Source organism: Colletotrichum paranaense (genome assembly GCF_030867605.1).
Source record: "Colletotrichum paranaense strain IMI 384185 chromosome Unknown Scaffold_1.1, whole genome shotgun sequence".
Taxonomy (NCBI): domain Eukaryota; kingdom Fungi; phylum Ascomycota; class Sordariomycetes; order Glomerellales; family Glomerellaceae; genus Colletotrichum; species Colletotrichum paranaense.
The window spans coordinates 4,889,101-4,903,818 of NW_026848959.1; the positions used below are offsets into that span (position 1 = coordinate 4,889,101).

At 51.4% G+C, this 14,718-nt stretch overlaps 5 protein-coding genes across 5 annotated transcripts; 1 reads left to right on the forward strand and 4 right to left on the reverse strand.

Annotated features, from left to right (window-relative positions):
• Window positions 1–533: 533 nt before the first annotated feature.
• Window positions 534–2,062, reverse strand: CPAR01_01693 (uncharacterized protein; the record flags this gene model as incomplete). Its single annotated transcript, XM_060485982.1, has 4 exons — window positions 534–776; window positions 827–899; window positions 956–1,732; window positions 1,791–2,062. 4 exons carry the CDS (start codon window positions 2,060–2,062, stop codon window positions 534–536), a joined length of 1,365 nt encoding a protein of 454 aa, XP_060356839.1.
• A 2,248-nt stretch (window positions 2,063–4,310) lies between these two features.
• Window positions 4,311–6,692, reverse strand: CPAR01_01694 (uncharacterized protein; the record flags this gene model as incomplete). Its single annotated transcript, XM_060485983.1, has 3 exons — window positions 4,311–5,788; window positions 5,843–6,184; window positions 6,485–6,692. The coding sequence occupies 3 exons, from the start codon at window positions 6,690–6,692 to the stop codon at window positions 4,311–4,313; spliced, it is 2,028 nt and encodes a 675-aa protein (XP_060356840.1).
• A 762-nt stretch (window positions 6,693–7,454) lies between these two features.
• On the reverse strand, window positions 7,455–8,321 carry CPAR01_01695 (uncharacterized protein; the record flags this gene model as incomplete). Its single annotated transcript, XM_060485984.1, has 2 exons — window positions 7,455–7,578; window positions 8,206–8,321. 2 exons carry the CDS (start codon window positions 8,319–8,321, stop codon window positions 7,455–7,457), a joined length of 240 nt encoding a protein of 79 aa, XP_060356841.1.
• Window positions 8,322–10,537: 2,216 nt separating this feature from the next.
• CPAR01_01696 (uncharacterized protein) lies at window positions 10,538–12,166 on the forward strand (the record flags this gene model as incomplete). The annotated part of the gene is made up of 3 exons (XM_060485985.1): window positions 10,538–11,535; window positions 11,595–11,642; window positions 11,719–12,166. 3 exons carry the CDS (start codon window positions 10,538–10,540, stop codon window positions 12,164–12,166), a joined length of 1,494 nt encoding a protein of 497 aa, XP_060356842.1.
• Window positions 12,167–12,294: 128 nt separating this feature from the next.
• CPAR01_01697 (uncharacterized protein) lies at window positions 12,295–14,261 on the reverse strand (the record flags this gene model as incomplete). Its single annotated transcript, XM_060485986.1, has 2 exons — window positions 12,295–13,838; window positions 14,042–14,261. The coding sequence occupies 2 exons, from the start codon at window positions 14,259–14,261 to the stop codon at window positions 12,295–12,297; spliced, it is 1,764 nt and encodes a 587-aa protein (XP_060356843.1).
• Between the last annotated feature and the right edge of the window lie 457 nt (window positions 14,262–14,718).

Consider the following 14,718-nt stretch of genomic DNA (forward strand, 5'->3'; position numbering starts at 1 on the left):
AACGACAGCCCAGACTCGGAACATAATCTGAAGACTACGCACTTTCAAAGTCATGAAGGTAAAGTTGAAATATCTTCCACATCCTGGTACTGTTTCCCCGATAGCGGTGGCTCAGTGTGTCGCGATCTGAGTTATCATGGCGTGCTTAATATGTCTCCACATCGAGTGCAAAGACACGCGAAGGATTCTCGACTGTCACAATGAGACTCTGGTATCCTTGGCTCAGTTGTTCTACTGATGCCTCTAAGAAACGTTCAAAGAGCTTTGGACTCAAGGCAGGGGGTACAAGGGGGGATTGCACCATTTTGAAACCCACAAAACTGCATCCCCTCGTGGCATCTTGGTGATATTGGTTCACCGCGTCTTGTCACGCCAATCAACACCTAAATGTCTTTCCTTGATGCGCAATCCTTATCCGTGAATCAAATTTTTTTATTGCTTCATGAATTGCTGTCTCATCTTTGAGCAAGAGCTTCGATTGGATACCTCTTCGAGCCTCTTGATGTTCACATGTGTACTGGCTGTCTCAATCCCTACTCCTGATGCAAGGCGGTGTTTGACGATTCTTTAGGCTTCGGTATCAGCATCCAACTGATACCTGTACCTGCAATCAGGGCTATCAGAATAGGCTGCAGCACACTGACGCCTATGCGAGATGCGATTACTCCCGTAATGACGGGAAACAAAGATCCACCAATCTGCCCGATCACAAACACGAATGAGAGGGCTGTTGGTTGCACCTCTGGTGAGAAGAGTTTGGATCCAACAGATATACCCTAGGGATCGTCAGACATCTGGGTCCTGCATCAGTAGTTGCACAACTTACCGTGGCGAACAGAGGACCAGAGAAGAATCCAAAGAAACTGATGGCCACTGAAGCAGCGATGATGTTTGGCACCCTGTTTCAGACGCATTAGACTCCAGTAATCACGAGCTTGACGGCTTTCATACTCACAACCAGAACACCAACTGAAAGGCGATGCAGAGCACCACATAAAGCAAGATCATTCTCCTTTCACCTAGACGATAGGTAGGTTCAGCCAAAAGAAGGCGACCAAGCATGGCTCCTCCATTAAAGCCCGCCGGGACATAACCCATAGCGCCGAGATTACCACCACGAATCTCAACAAGATATTCGACAATCCATCCACTTGCTGTAATAGTCGCCCCAAGTAGGAAGAAAAAGAAGATACTGACCATCCAAAGAGATTTGGATCGTAAAGCAGTCTTCATTAGTTGGGATGCGCTCTTCTTCTCCTCTTCGTCAGTCCCTGCTTCTGGCTCAGTCGCCCTGTTCTTTTTACGTCCAAATTTGATAGTGTCTCGGAAGGCGTAGCAGGTCAAGGCAAAGTTGAGAACACCAATGGCGAGCGGGAAAATGTAGAAGAGATACCATCGAGAGGTCTCCCCAGCCGATGCAATTGGAGTCGCGACAAATGGGGCAACTAGACATCCTGCCATGTACAATGCATGGATAAAGGCCAGCCATCGATGTGCGGCCTTGGCGCTGGCTACATATGCATTTGCACCTGCATCTTGGTATGCCTGTCCGAGGCATACGAGCCAAAACGTGACGGCAAAGAATGGGAACGGAGGTCGCCATGCCCGGAGCGCATGGGCCAAGACTTGGAAGAAGGCGCCGAAAGCGAGCAGTCCGCCGAGGTCAAACTTTTGTCGGAGATGAGTGTTGGTAAGGGCAGCGAGGAACCAGCCGAGAAAATTTGCTCCGTAGCTTGAATCAGGGATTAGTTTTGAAGCTAAATTTTGAGATTATGGCTTTCGCTACGCACATAATAGAAACGACTGCTGTGGTGATGCTATAGTCGCGGATCATGTAGGGAAGGAGAGGACCGACACTACCATCATTGACTCCAGAGATGAAGAAGGCGAAGCCTGAGGCTATTAGCTTTAAGAGTGTGGCATTGTCAATTTTATCGCTCTGATCAGTGTCTGTAGGGTCAACGGATCCTAAAATGTGTCCGCTGCGGGGTTGCTTCGGTGCTTCGGCAAGTTCGTAAGAGTCTGACGACGTGTGCTGCTGTTGAGTGACTGTGGCCATCATGAAGCTTCAAATAGTTAAGTCGAGACGGATATTCCAAGACTCCTCAGATGGAACAAGGTAGGCCATAGGATGAGGCGAGAGAGCCTTTATGGAGACCGGGCTCCAAGGCGAGGGACGGTTAATCAACGGCCCCGCCTATGCAGTTGGGTTGGTTGTTGTTCCGGAAGAGGACAATGGCTAAACTCCGGAGAGTCAATTTTAGATTATGTCACTCTACGTTGTAGGAAAACCGTCATCTGCCGGCCGGTCTCTCCACAAAACGGCGGGGCGGGCCGGAATTTCGGGCGCGCTTCCGTCCAGCTATTCCGGACTCGCCCCAATTCGATACGCAAGGCAACTAGGTGCTCTCATTAGCGTCTGGCTTCTCAACACTATCAACAGCAGGGTGGCCGAGGACTGTAAGTAGAAAGAACCTGAATTCGATGGTTTCTTTGGTTTTGAAGGCGATCCAAGTATAATGACGAGTTCCAGGTCGGAAGCCTTGGGCAAACATATTTCTGAAGCGGCGAGCAAGAAAACCTTCTATCCTCAAATCATCGTACCTTAATTCGGGCTTGAGTCATGACGAAACATTTCCTTCTCTATAACGATCAGTAAGTTCTCTCGCTTAAATATGCAAACGCAATGGGCTGCCCGATTCACAAATCTTGACTTCGTCCATGTTGGCCCAAATCGTTCCTTCTATCTTATTGACCAAAACCACGAACTGTGGACATTCCGAAACTAATTAAAAACGTGTTGAATCCATTCACTTCAAGTGGATAGAATGATTGTGAGAGCTGTAGATTCTTTGACCAACAACGACAAATACTAAATCATGATTGGAAGTCTCTGATATGAGGGCTCTCCTTTCTCTAATCGATGGATTGAAACCTAGCGCTGAACGTTTTGTGAGCCTGCAAGGCCATCGAACGCAGCGATAGTCTCTCATTTTGCTCGAACTCAAGATATGCGCACTTAACTTTTGATGTCGACTTTTTAGCCATTGGACCATGCCAATAACAACACAGAGGAACTAGAGCTTCGGTGTCGTATTGTACAAAAGGGTCCATAATGTGGGAGATGAATGACTGCACTGCCATAGAGGCTGTTGCTTGTTAATAATACTGCTCCTCACAATCTTATGTACCTGAGGTAGGTGTTAAAACCTCGCTGAGTGCCAAACGCCAGAAGCACATTGTCGCCCCTTCTCGGTCCCGGATGTTTTGTTGGCGCATCCTAGCTTCTTATGAAACTGTTCTGCAGGAAAAGGCACACGAACAAAAGATTTGGATTTCACGGAGTAAACTTTCTAGTATCGGCAGTCCCAGCCCAATGGGCAGCCCACCACTTCATTAATTGGACTGAGATAGCTGGGGCGAGTGTGACATCCATTCCAACCACACACACACACACACACACTATGACCGGCATGGCCAAATGTGCCGCCGAGTTCTCGAGACTCTCCTGGCGATCTTGAAGCAAGCTTGAGAATCTTACTTCTGGAGGGGTATAGCCGGTACGTTTTAGCACTGTAATGTATTGAAGAGTAAATGATGCAGTCGGATCGGTAGTTGCATATCTAGTGTAGATTCTAAGAACGCACGTCTTGATCATGTAGCATTGTGTGGTATACTCTTGCCGAACCCTTGGTTGAACGGAAAGTTGTCGGCGATGACTACCTTGGGGAGCTGTCGTTCATGTACGATGCGATACACTGACGGCCGTTGACACTCGATCGTTCGCGACAGTAAGGGGGAATGGTTGTGTGAATTGCCGAATACAGAACATGTCGAGTCATATGCGAAGAAGACAACCTTCAGCCCAAGAACGGGGCGTGTGCTGCCCTTGCGGGGTTGTTCCTGTTGTTCCTGAAATAGTACGGTTTCATGCGTTCCTGATCAGACGGAAAAGTCTAAAACGTCACCCGTCAAATCACAAGTAGACATATATCTCCCGTCGGAAATGCGCATATTTGCACCGGCCGAGTCCTTGTTAGTGTTATTTAATCGTTTTTTTATTTCTTCTTGAATTTAATCTCAACTATCGCGAGACGAGTTCCCACAGTATTATACCACAGAATTGGTCCTCGCCTTCCGCACAAAAATTAATTTGTGAATATTCTGTCCCAGACAGAGATTGGAGTTTTTGCATGTATAGAAACGAGTGAGATAGTATAATGAAAACATCGTATGCAGAATGTCGCCCATTAATACCCATAAGTGAGTGAGAGTACGATGGGCCAGCAGCACAAGAATTTGATCTGAGATCACCAGCCGAAATTGGACATGAGGTTTCGCCGCTTCACGAAGCTCGCTCGTCGACGTCTTTCAAATGCCGCTCCCGCCGATTTCCCTGCGGCTGCTGCTCCCTCTCCCCCAGCAGCCGCTTCCTTTGCCTTCTTAGCCTCGGGGTCGTCACCTTTTCCTTTGCCTTTGCCTTCAGGTCCACCTGCAGCTTCCTCAGCAGGCCCAGCGGCGCCCTCAGGGCCGTTGTCCTTGGCCTTCTTCTTCGCCTCGGGGTCATCGTCTTTGCCTTTGCCCTTGGCTTTGCCATCTGGACCTGCTGGCGCCGTGCCGTTCACGGCCGCTCCTGGAAGAAGTGCGGCTTTGCCCTTAGCCTTCTTGTCCTTCTTGGCCTTCTTGGCTTTTCCATCTGGTCCAACGGCTTCGGTGCCGTTACCTGCGGCGCCGGGAATCGCCCCCTTGCCCTTTCCATCCTTCAGCTTCTTTGCGTCTTTGCCCTTGGCGTCCTTGCCTTTCTTTCCCTTCTTGCCCGGAGGCGCAGGTGCTGTTCCGTTGGCGGCGGCCTGGCCGGGGCCAGCAGCACCTGCTAGTTGTCCCTCAGCCTTCTTCTTGGCTTCGTCTCTTGCCTTCTTTGCGTCGTCCCTTGCTTTCTTGCCGGCGTCATCCTTACCCTTGCCCTTCTTTCCTTTCTTGCCGGCAGGGTCAGTTCCATTTCCTGCGAGAGCGGGAGGAGGAGGAGGTTGAGCTGCAGCAGGTTGAGGAGGAGCCCCTACGGCCAATGGCGCAAGAGGCTCACCAGTTACAGCGGGAGCAGCCTCCGGTGGTGGTGGTGGTGCCCCCTCGGCATCAGGCGGCGGTGGAGGAGTGTTGGGGTCGGGAGCCGGTCCGCCATCGGGGGGTGGTGGTGGAGGCCCATCATCAGGAGGAGGGGGAGGTGCCTCGCCGTCTGGAGGTGGTGGTGGAGGAGCATTGGGATCGGGAGCTGGACCTCCATCAGGGGGTGGTGGGGGAGGGGCATTCGGGTCAGGAGCCGGTCCTCCCTCTGGAGGAGGTGGTGGTGGCTCTGCGTTTGGATCAGGCGGCGGCGGCGCTTCATCAGGAGGTGGTGGAGGAGGCGCGTTCGGGTCTGGAGGAGCAGCATTTGGATCGGGAGGCGGCGGCGGCGGTGCTCCGTTAGGTGGTGGTGGCGGGGGAGCACCGTTAGCCGGAGGAGGAGGTGGAGGAGCGCCATTCGCGGGAGGCGGAGGCGGAGGAGCCGCGTTTGGGTCAGGCGGTGGTGGAGGAGCACCGTTAGGCGGAGGAGGAGGAGGAGCAGCGTTTGGATCTGGAGGCGGCGGAGGTGCACCGTTCACAGGAGGAGGAGGAGGTGCTGCTCCATTTGCCGGGGGAGGAGGAGGGGCCTCTCCCGCAGCCGGTGCCGGTGGTGCTGCCGGTTGGGCTTGAGGGACAGCAGGAACAGCCCCATCAGCAGCAAGAGGAGCTACATCCGGAGTCCCATCGCCTAGATAGAGTCAGTTTATGCATTTGATACCAATATGTGATGTGCATGACGAACCCTGTGCCTTATTATTACTGCCAAGAGCAGACAATACACTATCGACGTCCAACTTCTGTACAAAGTTTCTGACATTCAGGCCTCGAGCCTTTACGGAGGCAACATTCAAAGCCCGCTTTGTATCTTCCGAGGCTTCATTATTTCGTCGGGTATCGTAGTTGGCCGTTACGGCGGCGTTGAACAGCAACGCTGCCACGGCGGCTTGGCGCCACGAGAGAGTGAAAGTCATCGAGACGTGGTTTGCTAAACAAACATAGAGACTAGATAATTGTCGTAAAGTGGAAACTTCTGGGGCGTCAAGCCTAACAGAAAAGGAAAAGGAAAGGAAGTCCACGCAGCAGACTATAAGGAGAAAAAGAATGAGATGAAAAGAAGAGGAGGAGGCGAACGAGTAGGTTGGGGAGCAGAAGATCCGGACCGACAGAGAAGAGACGAAAGTCTCGGTTTAGATATAGAGTCGTTCGCCGACGGGGTGTGGGTGCGTGATGCTCCACTAGGCTTAGTCGGTTGAATCTGCTCTTCTCCGGACAACCGCCACCGTGATGGTTATACGACCCAGACACAACCAGACACTACTAAGTCAAGTGCAGGGGCCTGTTTGAGGAGTGCGCTGAACAAAAAAATCGTGAGTTCCAGATCGACCGACCCAGTTGGACCGAGTGTAAGATCTAGGCTCAGGGGGCAAGGTTGAGATGTGCGAGCGAGGAGAGGGCAGCTCGCCACAGACTAGTTCGATGCCACGCTCGAAAGTCTCTCGCTTGAGGACAGGTGATAGAAACGGCGCTGTGACAGGCAACAATAAGCCTACAGGTCCAAAATTAGACTCTGAGTCGAGACGATCCGGACTCATGTATGGCCTGCATAGCGGGAGCTCGGAGGCGATCGCCAAGGCAGTACCCTTGGGAAAGCACACGGACAAGGTGAACAAGGCTCGCAGACAAGCTTATTCATGTCAACGTTGCGGCGGCCCGCGGGGATTTGCGCTCGGGTACTAACTAGTCTTAGTGAAGTTCTCCAGTCTAGTAGAAATGTGCCATGTTCTCAAACCAGTCGTGCGGGGGGGTTGTCAACTGCCCGTGATGTTGACACACTAGAGATGTTGACTAGGTGTAGGGGAGGAAAGTGTCCGCCGCTGTTGTCGGCAGGGTTATCCCGTGCGCAGCGGGCAAGCAAGACACGAGAACCACACCATCGCAAGGATAGCGGGGATCTCGTCTTGCTGAGAAGAAGATGGATTGCCATCATTGACCGTGCAGTAGCAGCACTAGTGACAGATTCGGACTGGTGGAGGAGAATTGCTCGAGGAAGAACCGTTTCAGTTACGGGGCCATCTCTATCCGGAATGCCTTCTTCGCTGAGCGCAAATTGTGGTCCTCGCAAGTGGCTGAGCGTGCTGTCACACCAAGTCGCAGATGTGTGCCAAGAGGGGTTGACATTGCACAGCAGTGAACCTGGGAGGAAAACTCAAATGCTATCGGACGACTATTTAAAAGTCGGCAAACCCGTTTCAGTTTGTTTCTTTCGGGTGTCTATACTACGCTAACAAATTTGCGCATAGTTTTAGTGAACTCATCTTAACGCACTATCAAGCCCTCCTAGGTCACAGATCGTCTCAGACTTGGGGGCCATGGGGCCACATGCCTGGAACAGGAACTCTGCGCAGCCGGAGTACTCTGGAGTCAGGTTCGTGGGAGAGATGGACTGATTCATCCGCTTCGGTCATCTGAAAGATCAGTCTGTCAGTGTGAGTTTCCATGCAACCTCCAGTCTCCAATTCCCACTTCAAGGTTTTTGAATGATGAACGATAGACAGGCGGCGACTTCCACTGATCCGGTGTGAATTGACGCCAAGGCAATTAGACATTACCCTCGTCGGCCGTCACACATGTAGCACCCTCGACCAACCTGATGCTTGACATCTGCGGACATGTTCTCCTCATTCTTCTTCCTCAATTTTGAGCGACTCAGTGTAGATGTAGAGTGACGTTGACAAGGGAGTAGTGAGTAATCGGCCCCTACCAAAAGCCCGTGAAACACCTTGCCTACATTCAGGTGGCTCAATGTACTTATAAAGCCATGTGTCATTCTTGATTGCCCCTCCGTGATTTGAGGCAGAATGCGGTAACAACAGTATTGCTTCCCCGTAGCAATGATGGCACTTGGACCAAGCGGCAGATCACCGTTGAATGTTTACGATGCGCAGGGAGATTGACCTTGTCCATGTTCGCGAGTTGCTCGTAGCCATAATCCTTGCTGATCTTCAGACGCACGCTGTCGAGAGTTGCCACAGCCACGATGGGATTGATGACAAAAAATCACGACCCCTGCAGTCACTATTCGTTGAAGATTTCATGATTTCTTACGCAAACACGATTATTGCTACAACTGCAAGTATTACCAGTAGGGTGGTAATGGGGACATCAGATGCGCAGTAAGAGCCGTTTATCATTACGACCAACATCCAAGAGACACCCAACATCAGGCGCCAAGAAGTCGCACAGATGAGAGGTTTCAACCATAGAACTGCAACTAGACCCTGGATCTATCGCATGATTAGTTTCCACTCTCATGGGTCCAACAACTTCCTACTTTTCGGCCGGGCTCGCTTGTACATCTGGTAGCCTGCAGCAAAATATGTATACAGCAGCGACAACTAACGAATCTCCATGGCAACGTTGAAGTTCAAGTCACCATACAATTCAGACTCAGTACTAGTTGAATTAAAAACTCACCATGCATCGAACATAGCCATCAGCGGATAACCAAGAAACATTCACCGTTTGACATAATATTTTGGTGCTTCGATGTCATCGATTCGATATATATACCCTATCTTTTTGGTACCTCGGAAACTATGATTCGACTTGAAAGCTCTCGTTTCTGTTCAAGAAGATGAGAGCTAAGGGAAGAAAAACAACTTTGGGCGATCCTATTGTCTCAAAGTATGTTTCTGCGTTGTACCCAATTTACAGCACTGTAGCATAGTCGCCCGAAACTTAAAACTCTGCCAATCGTATTCTGAATGCATTAGACAGCAGTAAGTCCAGGAAGACATCTAGGGCCGGTGGCCCAGCTTGGATGATAATTGAGAGATGGCTCCCGGATTTTTCCTGGCCAGAAGTTAGAAAAAGGTTCGATGCTGCGACTTACATGTTCCAGTCCTCGGCAGATGTCCTATGTGAGGACATGTGAGTAGCTGGCTGCGGACCCTCGTCACGGTCATTTTCCGATTCCACAAGTCAAATTTGGATCAAGCCGATTGCTTTCCAGTGCTATATGTCAGCCTCGAGTTATGGCCAGGAGGTGTGTGCAACTCGCCGCTCAATACGTAAAACAGTTCATCGTTATGAGGACGAGAAAACACGACGTTGTCGGAAAACTCTTACTCGCAAGAATTACAGCATCAAATTTTTCAGACAGAATTACCCTCAGACTAAGAGAGTCTGGATAGACAAAAGGGGCGGCTTTGTTTTCTGGCTCAATACAGCGATGACCGTGCATCTGTCGCCAGTGTCAACACTTGCAACGCCCTAGTCCTGCCACAGCCAACACTCCATCGGGCCTGCGATGCCGGTGTTGATGAAACCCGGTGCGAAACCCCAATTCTCCATCTGTTGCCTCCACGAGGATCCGCTCTGGCAACAGGCGGCTCGTTCTCGTTATCCAGGATATTACCCGAGTAGAACGATGAAAACACCTATTAGAAGGAATTCCTTTGTTTCTTAAACACTCAAAGATGTTGCCTCTTTCCCTGTGAAGGATTGCTCTAATGTTGGGGGGGATGACGAAGCTCTGAATAAAGAGGAACGAACAACTGCTAAATAAGATTGTAGATGCATCACAATAGAGTTCTTATCTGCGCGATCACTCGCGGCCCTGAAGCTTAAAATAAATGCGGGCGAACACCACATGCTTGGATTTTGGTTTCACCTCTACAGTGACACTGACAGGCTCACAGACGTCCGAACATCTGAAGTCAAATTACACGCAAGCATCCTTGAGATTGGGCTCATGGGCATACCTAGGACACCTTCCGCCTTGAGCTGAAGAGGCAAAAGTCTCACCATCAACCACGAAAGGTCATTTGGGGTATGCCCTGTAAGAAATGCTCTGGCATAATCCGACACGTAACGTAAGGTGCTTTTTGGTGTCGACGAAAAACCCTCCGGCCTCCGACTTTTCCCTCAGGAAGTCTCTTGCGAATCATGGTGTTGCCGTTGACGCCGTTGTTCCTGGCCCTGGTCTGAGCCAAGGAACATAAATCTGCAGAGTGTTTCCAGCCTTTGCTTTCCTGTTCAAATGCTCTAACCCATTTGATTGACACCATTGACACTAGTGTCGACTGATGTTGGGTTCAAGCCCTGCGCCAAGAGAAAGGCCATCTCGTAGATACAGATCGGCCAATTCCACAACACTAGCTTATTGATAGCCCTTCTCGTGCTCAAAACAACTCTCACAATGTGTGTGATGACTAACAAAGACTACATGCTTGCCGGGGTCCCCCGCATTCTGCTGTTGCTCCCCCGGATTCAGGGTGGCCCCGTAAGCCCGGTTCCCCGCAATCCGGATGGCCCCCAAATTGAGTCCAAGGCTGCTTCTGCGTCGTCCAACCACCTTCGTCCCATTGTAACCATTGCAATATTGCAACAGACGCATCGTGAACAGCACCACCAGCCACCGTAGCAGCAAGTGGCGATGGCAACGCAACAGATAAGCTCGGCGACACCCATTCCTGCGGCCGACGACGCCGCGTCTCGTCGCGCGAAGAAGAGGGAGTTGGACCGACGTGCACAGCGAGCTGCCCGAGAACGGAACAAGAATCGCATTGCCTACCTAGAAGCGACTATCCAGGCTATGAGCGAGCAAGAGCAGAGCGCAAAGATCGCCAGCTTGATGAACCAGCTGTCTGACATGACGAGACAAAGAGACACTCTGTCGAAAACACTCTCCTCACTTGAGACAACCATCCAAGTCCACCGAGAAGGCGAACGTGCCGATACTTTGCAGGACCGAGCATCACAACCTGAGGCTACGGCTTCTAACTGTCAGCCGTGGCCGGGCGCTCATGAGAGTTCAAACGCTTTTGACATTGAGGTCGAAGATATGCCCTTGGACGTCTTCACCCCTGGCATCTCCGCCATAAGTTGGGGACTCCCAGTATCTGACGTAACCGGTCATACTCTTGCGACAGAGACGGAAGTGGCCAACAGAGTTCCCGCTCCACCTAGCCTCGCCCTGGCAGGGAACCCTAATCTGGAATGTCTACCCGACTCCCCTCCGCCTCGACATCAAGGCGATGGTGTGATCGTGCCGGAGCCAGATAGTGCCTGTGAGTGTTTAGGATCAAGACAAGATCCTCAAAGCCCGGGTTCATCGACAACAAGTTTATGGAGATCCGCAAACGAAGCTCTTGGTGCCAGCGAAATGCTATCCAGGAGTGTTCTGGCTATGGAGGACGAGATGAGTGACGACATTCCGGTCCGCGTTATCTTGGAGGGATGGGATGCCGTCGAAAGATCAGGGAAACTACCGCCCTTGTGGAGAAGACTCCGTCAGACCGATACGCTCCAGTTCAGAAACTGCCCGGATACCGAACGGCTTGCTATCCTGAGACTCATGCACCGCCTCCTCCGATACCAAGCCGAGCCCACAGTCGAACAATGCGCCAAGTTACCAGCATGGTATCTCAGCAGGTAAGCAGATGGATTCGGCCGATTGTTCTTGTGAAAAATGCTCTGACAAATATCTAAAGACCATCTCAATCACTACCTCACTCTTCTGCAATAGACTTCTTCGTCTGGTAAGTCCTGCTTCTGTCAATGATTGAATTTCCATCGATAAAAAGTTACTTACCTTTTCCCCGCTTCCTAAAATAGGCCAGGTGTTCGAGAGCGCTTTGTGTTTTCACAACATCAGTACTGTTCGAACCTGTTCTGGGAGGTATTCGCAAGCAGCTTCCGAATCATGTGGCCTTTTGAGTTCCGCGATTGCTACCGGCGAAACATCGAGACAAGACGATACTGTGTGGCCCCAGAGTTCGAGGACAGGATCCGTGACATCAACTCCTGGACCATGTCGTCAGACTTTTTCAACCACTTCCCGGAGATGTATGCCGACATCCCAGCATATCAAGAAGTGCCAAGACTTTTAACTTGGAAAGATGCTGGAGAGAGCAGGCTACGACAAAGTGGAAGGGTCAAAGAACTAGAGACTGGAAGCTCTCCGCGAAGTAGGAGGAATTCTGACATGGACATGCTGAGCCTGGCAACAGTACAAAACTGGCCAACAGGTGACTTTCTACTCTCAAATCCTTCAGGCACATAAGTAGATTTCAGTGTTCCCGTTAGCCGATGTGAATTACTTAGTACACAAGAACAGTCTACCACAGACATGCGGGAACTGTAACCATAGTCGAGATTTGCCGCCCCTCGCTCACCATGAGTCCTCACCTTTCACTCGCATGTGAAGCTCATGGCATCCTTCACGTCTCCGCTTCCTTTGTACTTGATAGAGTGGGGGTAAGGACAGAGGTTCCGAGTCGTGTTGGTACCACTCTGCGTCGTCACAGCAAACAAAGTATCTGGGGCCTTGCCAGTTTCGACCCAGTCGACGAGAACAGAGAGCGGCTCAACGGGAACGGGGCCGTACCCACCACCGCAATGTCCCGCCCCCGGCGCCAAGAACAGCCGATAGAAGCTCTTCAGAGATTCCACGCCACCCAGCCTCTCTTGAAGTCTGTCCCAGAAAAGTGTCGTCCCGAGATGGGTGATGAGCGGATCACCCATGCCATGCCAAGTCAACAGCTTCCCGCCCGCTTGCTTGAACTCCGTGAGATCGAAATCATCGGATCCAAAAGGCTTCGTGTACTTTGCCACAGACTCGTTGAAGATATCCTCAAACTCTGCGGACGTGAGAGATGCGGTGTCGAGATCTGGGTCCTGTGCTACGAAATATCGCATCCATGCTTCGGCCGCGGCGAATGGCACCGGCACGGTGACACCATCAACCGTCTTCGTGTTGGCGAGGCCGGTGAAGGGCGCGCCTGGTGGATTTCCATACCACAAGAAGTTGCCTGTTGTAGTTCTTGAGCCTTCAAGTGTTTTCGCAATGACTTCGGCAAAGTCCTCCGTTATCACGACAGGTCCACCAGTATCAGTACAGTTGATGCTCTGCCCAATGAGTTGGCTGGTATCAAACTGACACTTCTCGGGCGCTGAGATGAGGCCATCTTTTGCGCCATCCTGTGGATCGCACTCCGCAATGATTGCCTTTTGGTACTCCAGGAAAACGCACTGTGGTGGTGCGGCAATGTTGCCCATGACCACCGATGGCCAAAAGTCCGCAGGGGATAATTGAGGTGTGTTGATGGCTGGGGCATTGGCCAGGACACCATCGAAGTCATACGGATCGTATTGAGCAGCGAAGTAGCCCTGTCGTCCACCCTGGGAGCAGCCGCTGTAGTAAGAGTGGTGGGGTTTGGTACCGTAGAATGCCTTGACTGCCTCTTTGCCGATAAGGGCCATCTCATGGATGGACCGCGTGGCAAAGTTTTCGATCAATGGCTCGTTGATACTGCCGCTGGCTCTGAGAGCCCATTGACCAGAGTTCGCGTCAATCGTGTGATTCAGCGTTAGCCCGGCATCCGTCGAGCCAGCAGCAAATCCCTTGGAGACGGGACCAGCAAGAGCTGAGGCAAAGGTACCCGCAGCAAGACCGCCACCACCAGTGGCGAGAAAGCGTCCGTTCCAGGTATCTTCAGAGGGTAGCCAAATGCTCACAAACACAACGTCGTCTGCGCCATGGTGATTGAGTGCTAGAGTAAAGTTGCAAAAGTCGAATTTCGACGTTGGGTCAGTAGGTAAAACATAGTCGCGGACCTCATTGCTCTCGGTGACTATGACATTAAAGCCGTCAATTGGCGGTATCTCGAGTTTGTCGCAAGTCAGCGGTTGAGGATCAACACAGCCTTTGGAAGGCAGACCCAGAACCCTTTGACCTAAGATCCATGTCATCAACAAAAGCCAGACTGTCATGATGAATAGAAACACTAATGGTCAAGAGTGGATATCAACTAGGGGAAGGTTCTCATTCCGACTCCCCTCGAGACAAACAGCCATCATCTTACTACCTTTATAAACCATTTCCCACACTCATTGCCCCGTAGATTTCATCAACGCAAGTGCATGCGAGGGGAAGTACGAATGAGTTGCCTCGTGGAGCTGGGTAACACTGCGGGGATCTTACCATCTATGCCAAGCGAGCTCCCCAGTTTTCCATTCGAGTCGGAGTCTCCCATGCACTTTCGGAAAGTGTTGGTGTGGTGCTCAGCTGCGAGAGCAAATGGTTGCGGTGCAGCACCCCATACTAACCACGTAATCATACCAGCCCAAGGGCTAGATTTCTGTATTGAAGCCATCATCATTCGCGAGCCAGAATGCCGGGTCTCTTCTCCCGAGTGAAGGGATAACCAACTCTTGGCTGGCGTTGAGCTAGCGGTTGCTAAGGTGCGGTTGATGAGCGGAGGTTGAGCTACTGACACATGGTCCGAGAGTCTGCGACTCTGACTCTAGCGCCCTGACTCAGTGGCGTCGCTCCCCCTCCACTCTCATGATTGGTGTTCAGCGAATCATCAGACTGCTTATGAGACTTTGCATCTCGCAAAGGCACGTTCTGGGAGTCCGGATTTGATGCTAGTTGTGCAGGAAGCGACCACGTCCCCCGCACTACCCCGGATTACCCCGCATCCAACCTTTCTCTCGGAGCTGCTAGGTGTCAAGCGAAATGGAGGCTTGCTTTGAGGCTTGCTTCGGCCTGGATTAGGCCCATGGTGGTTGATGGAAACAGGTCACCATCGCATTCTGATGGATATGTCTGTC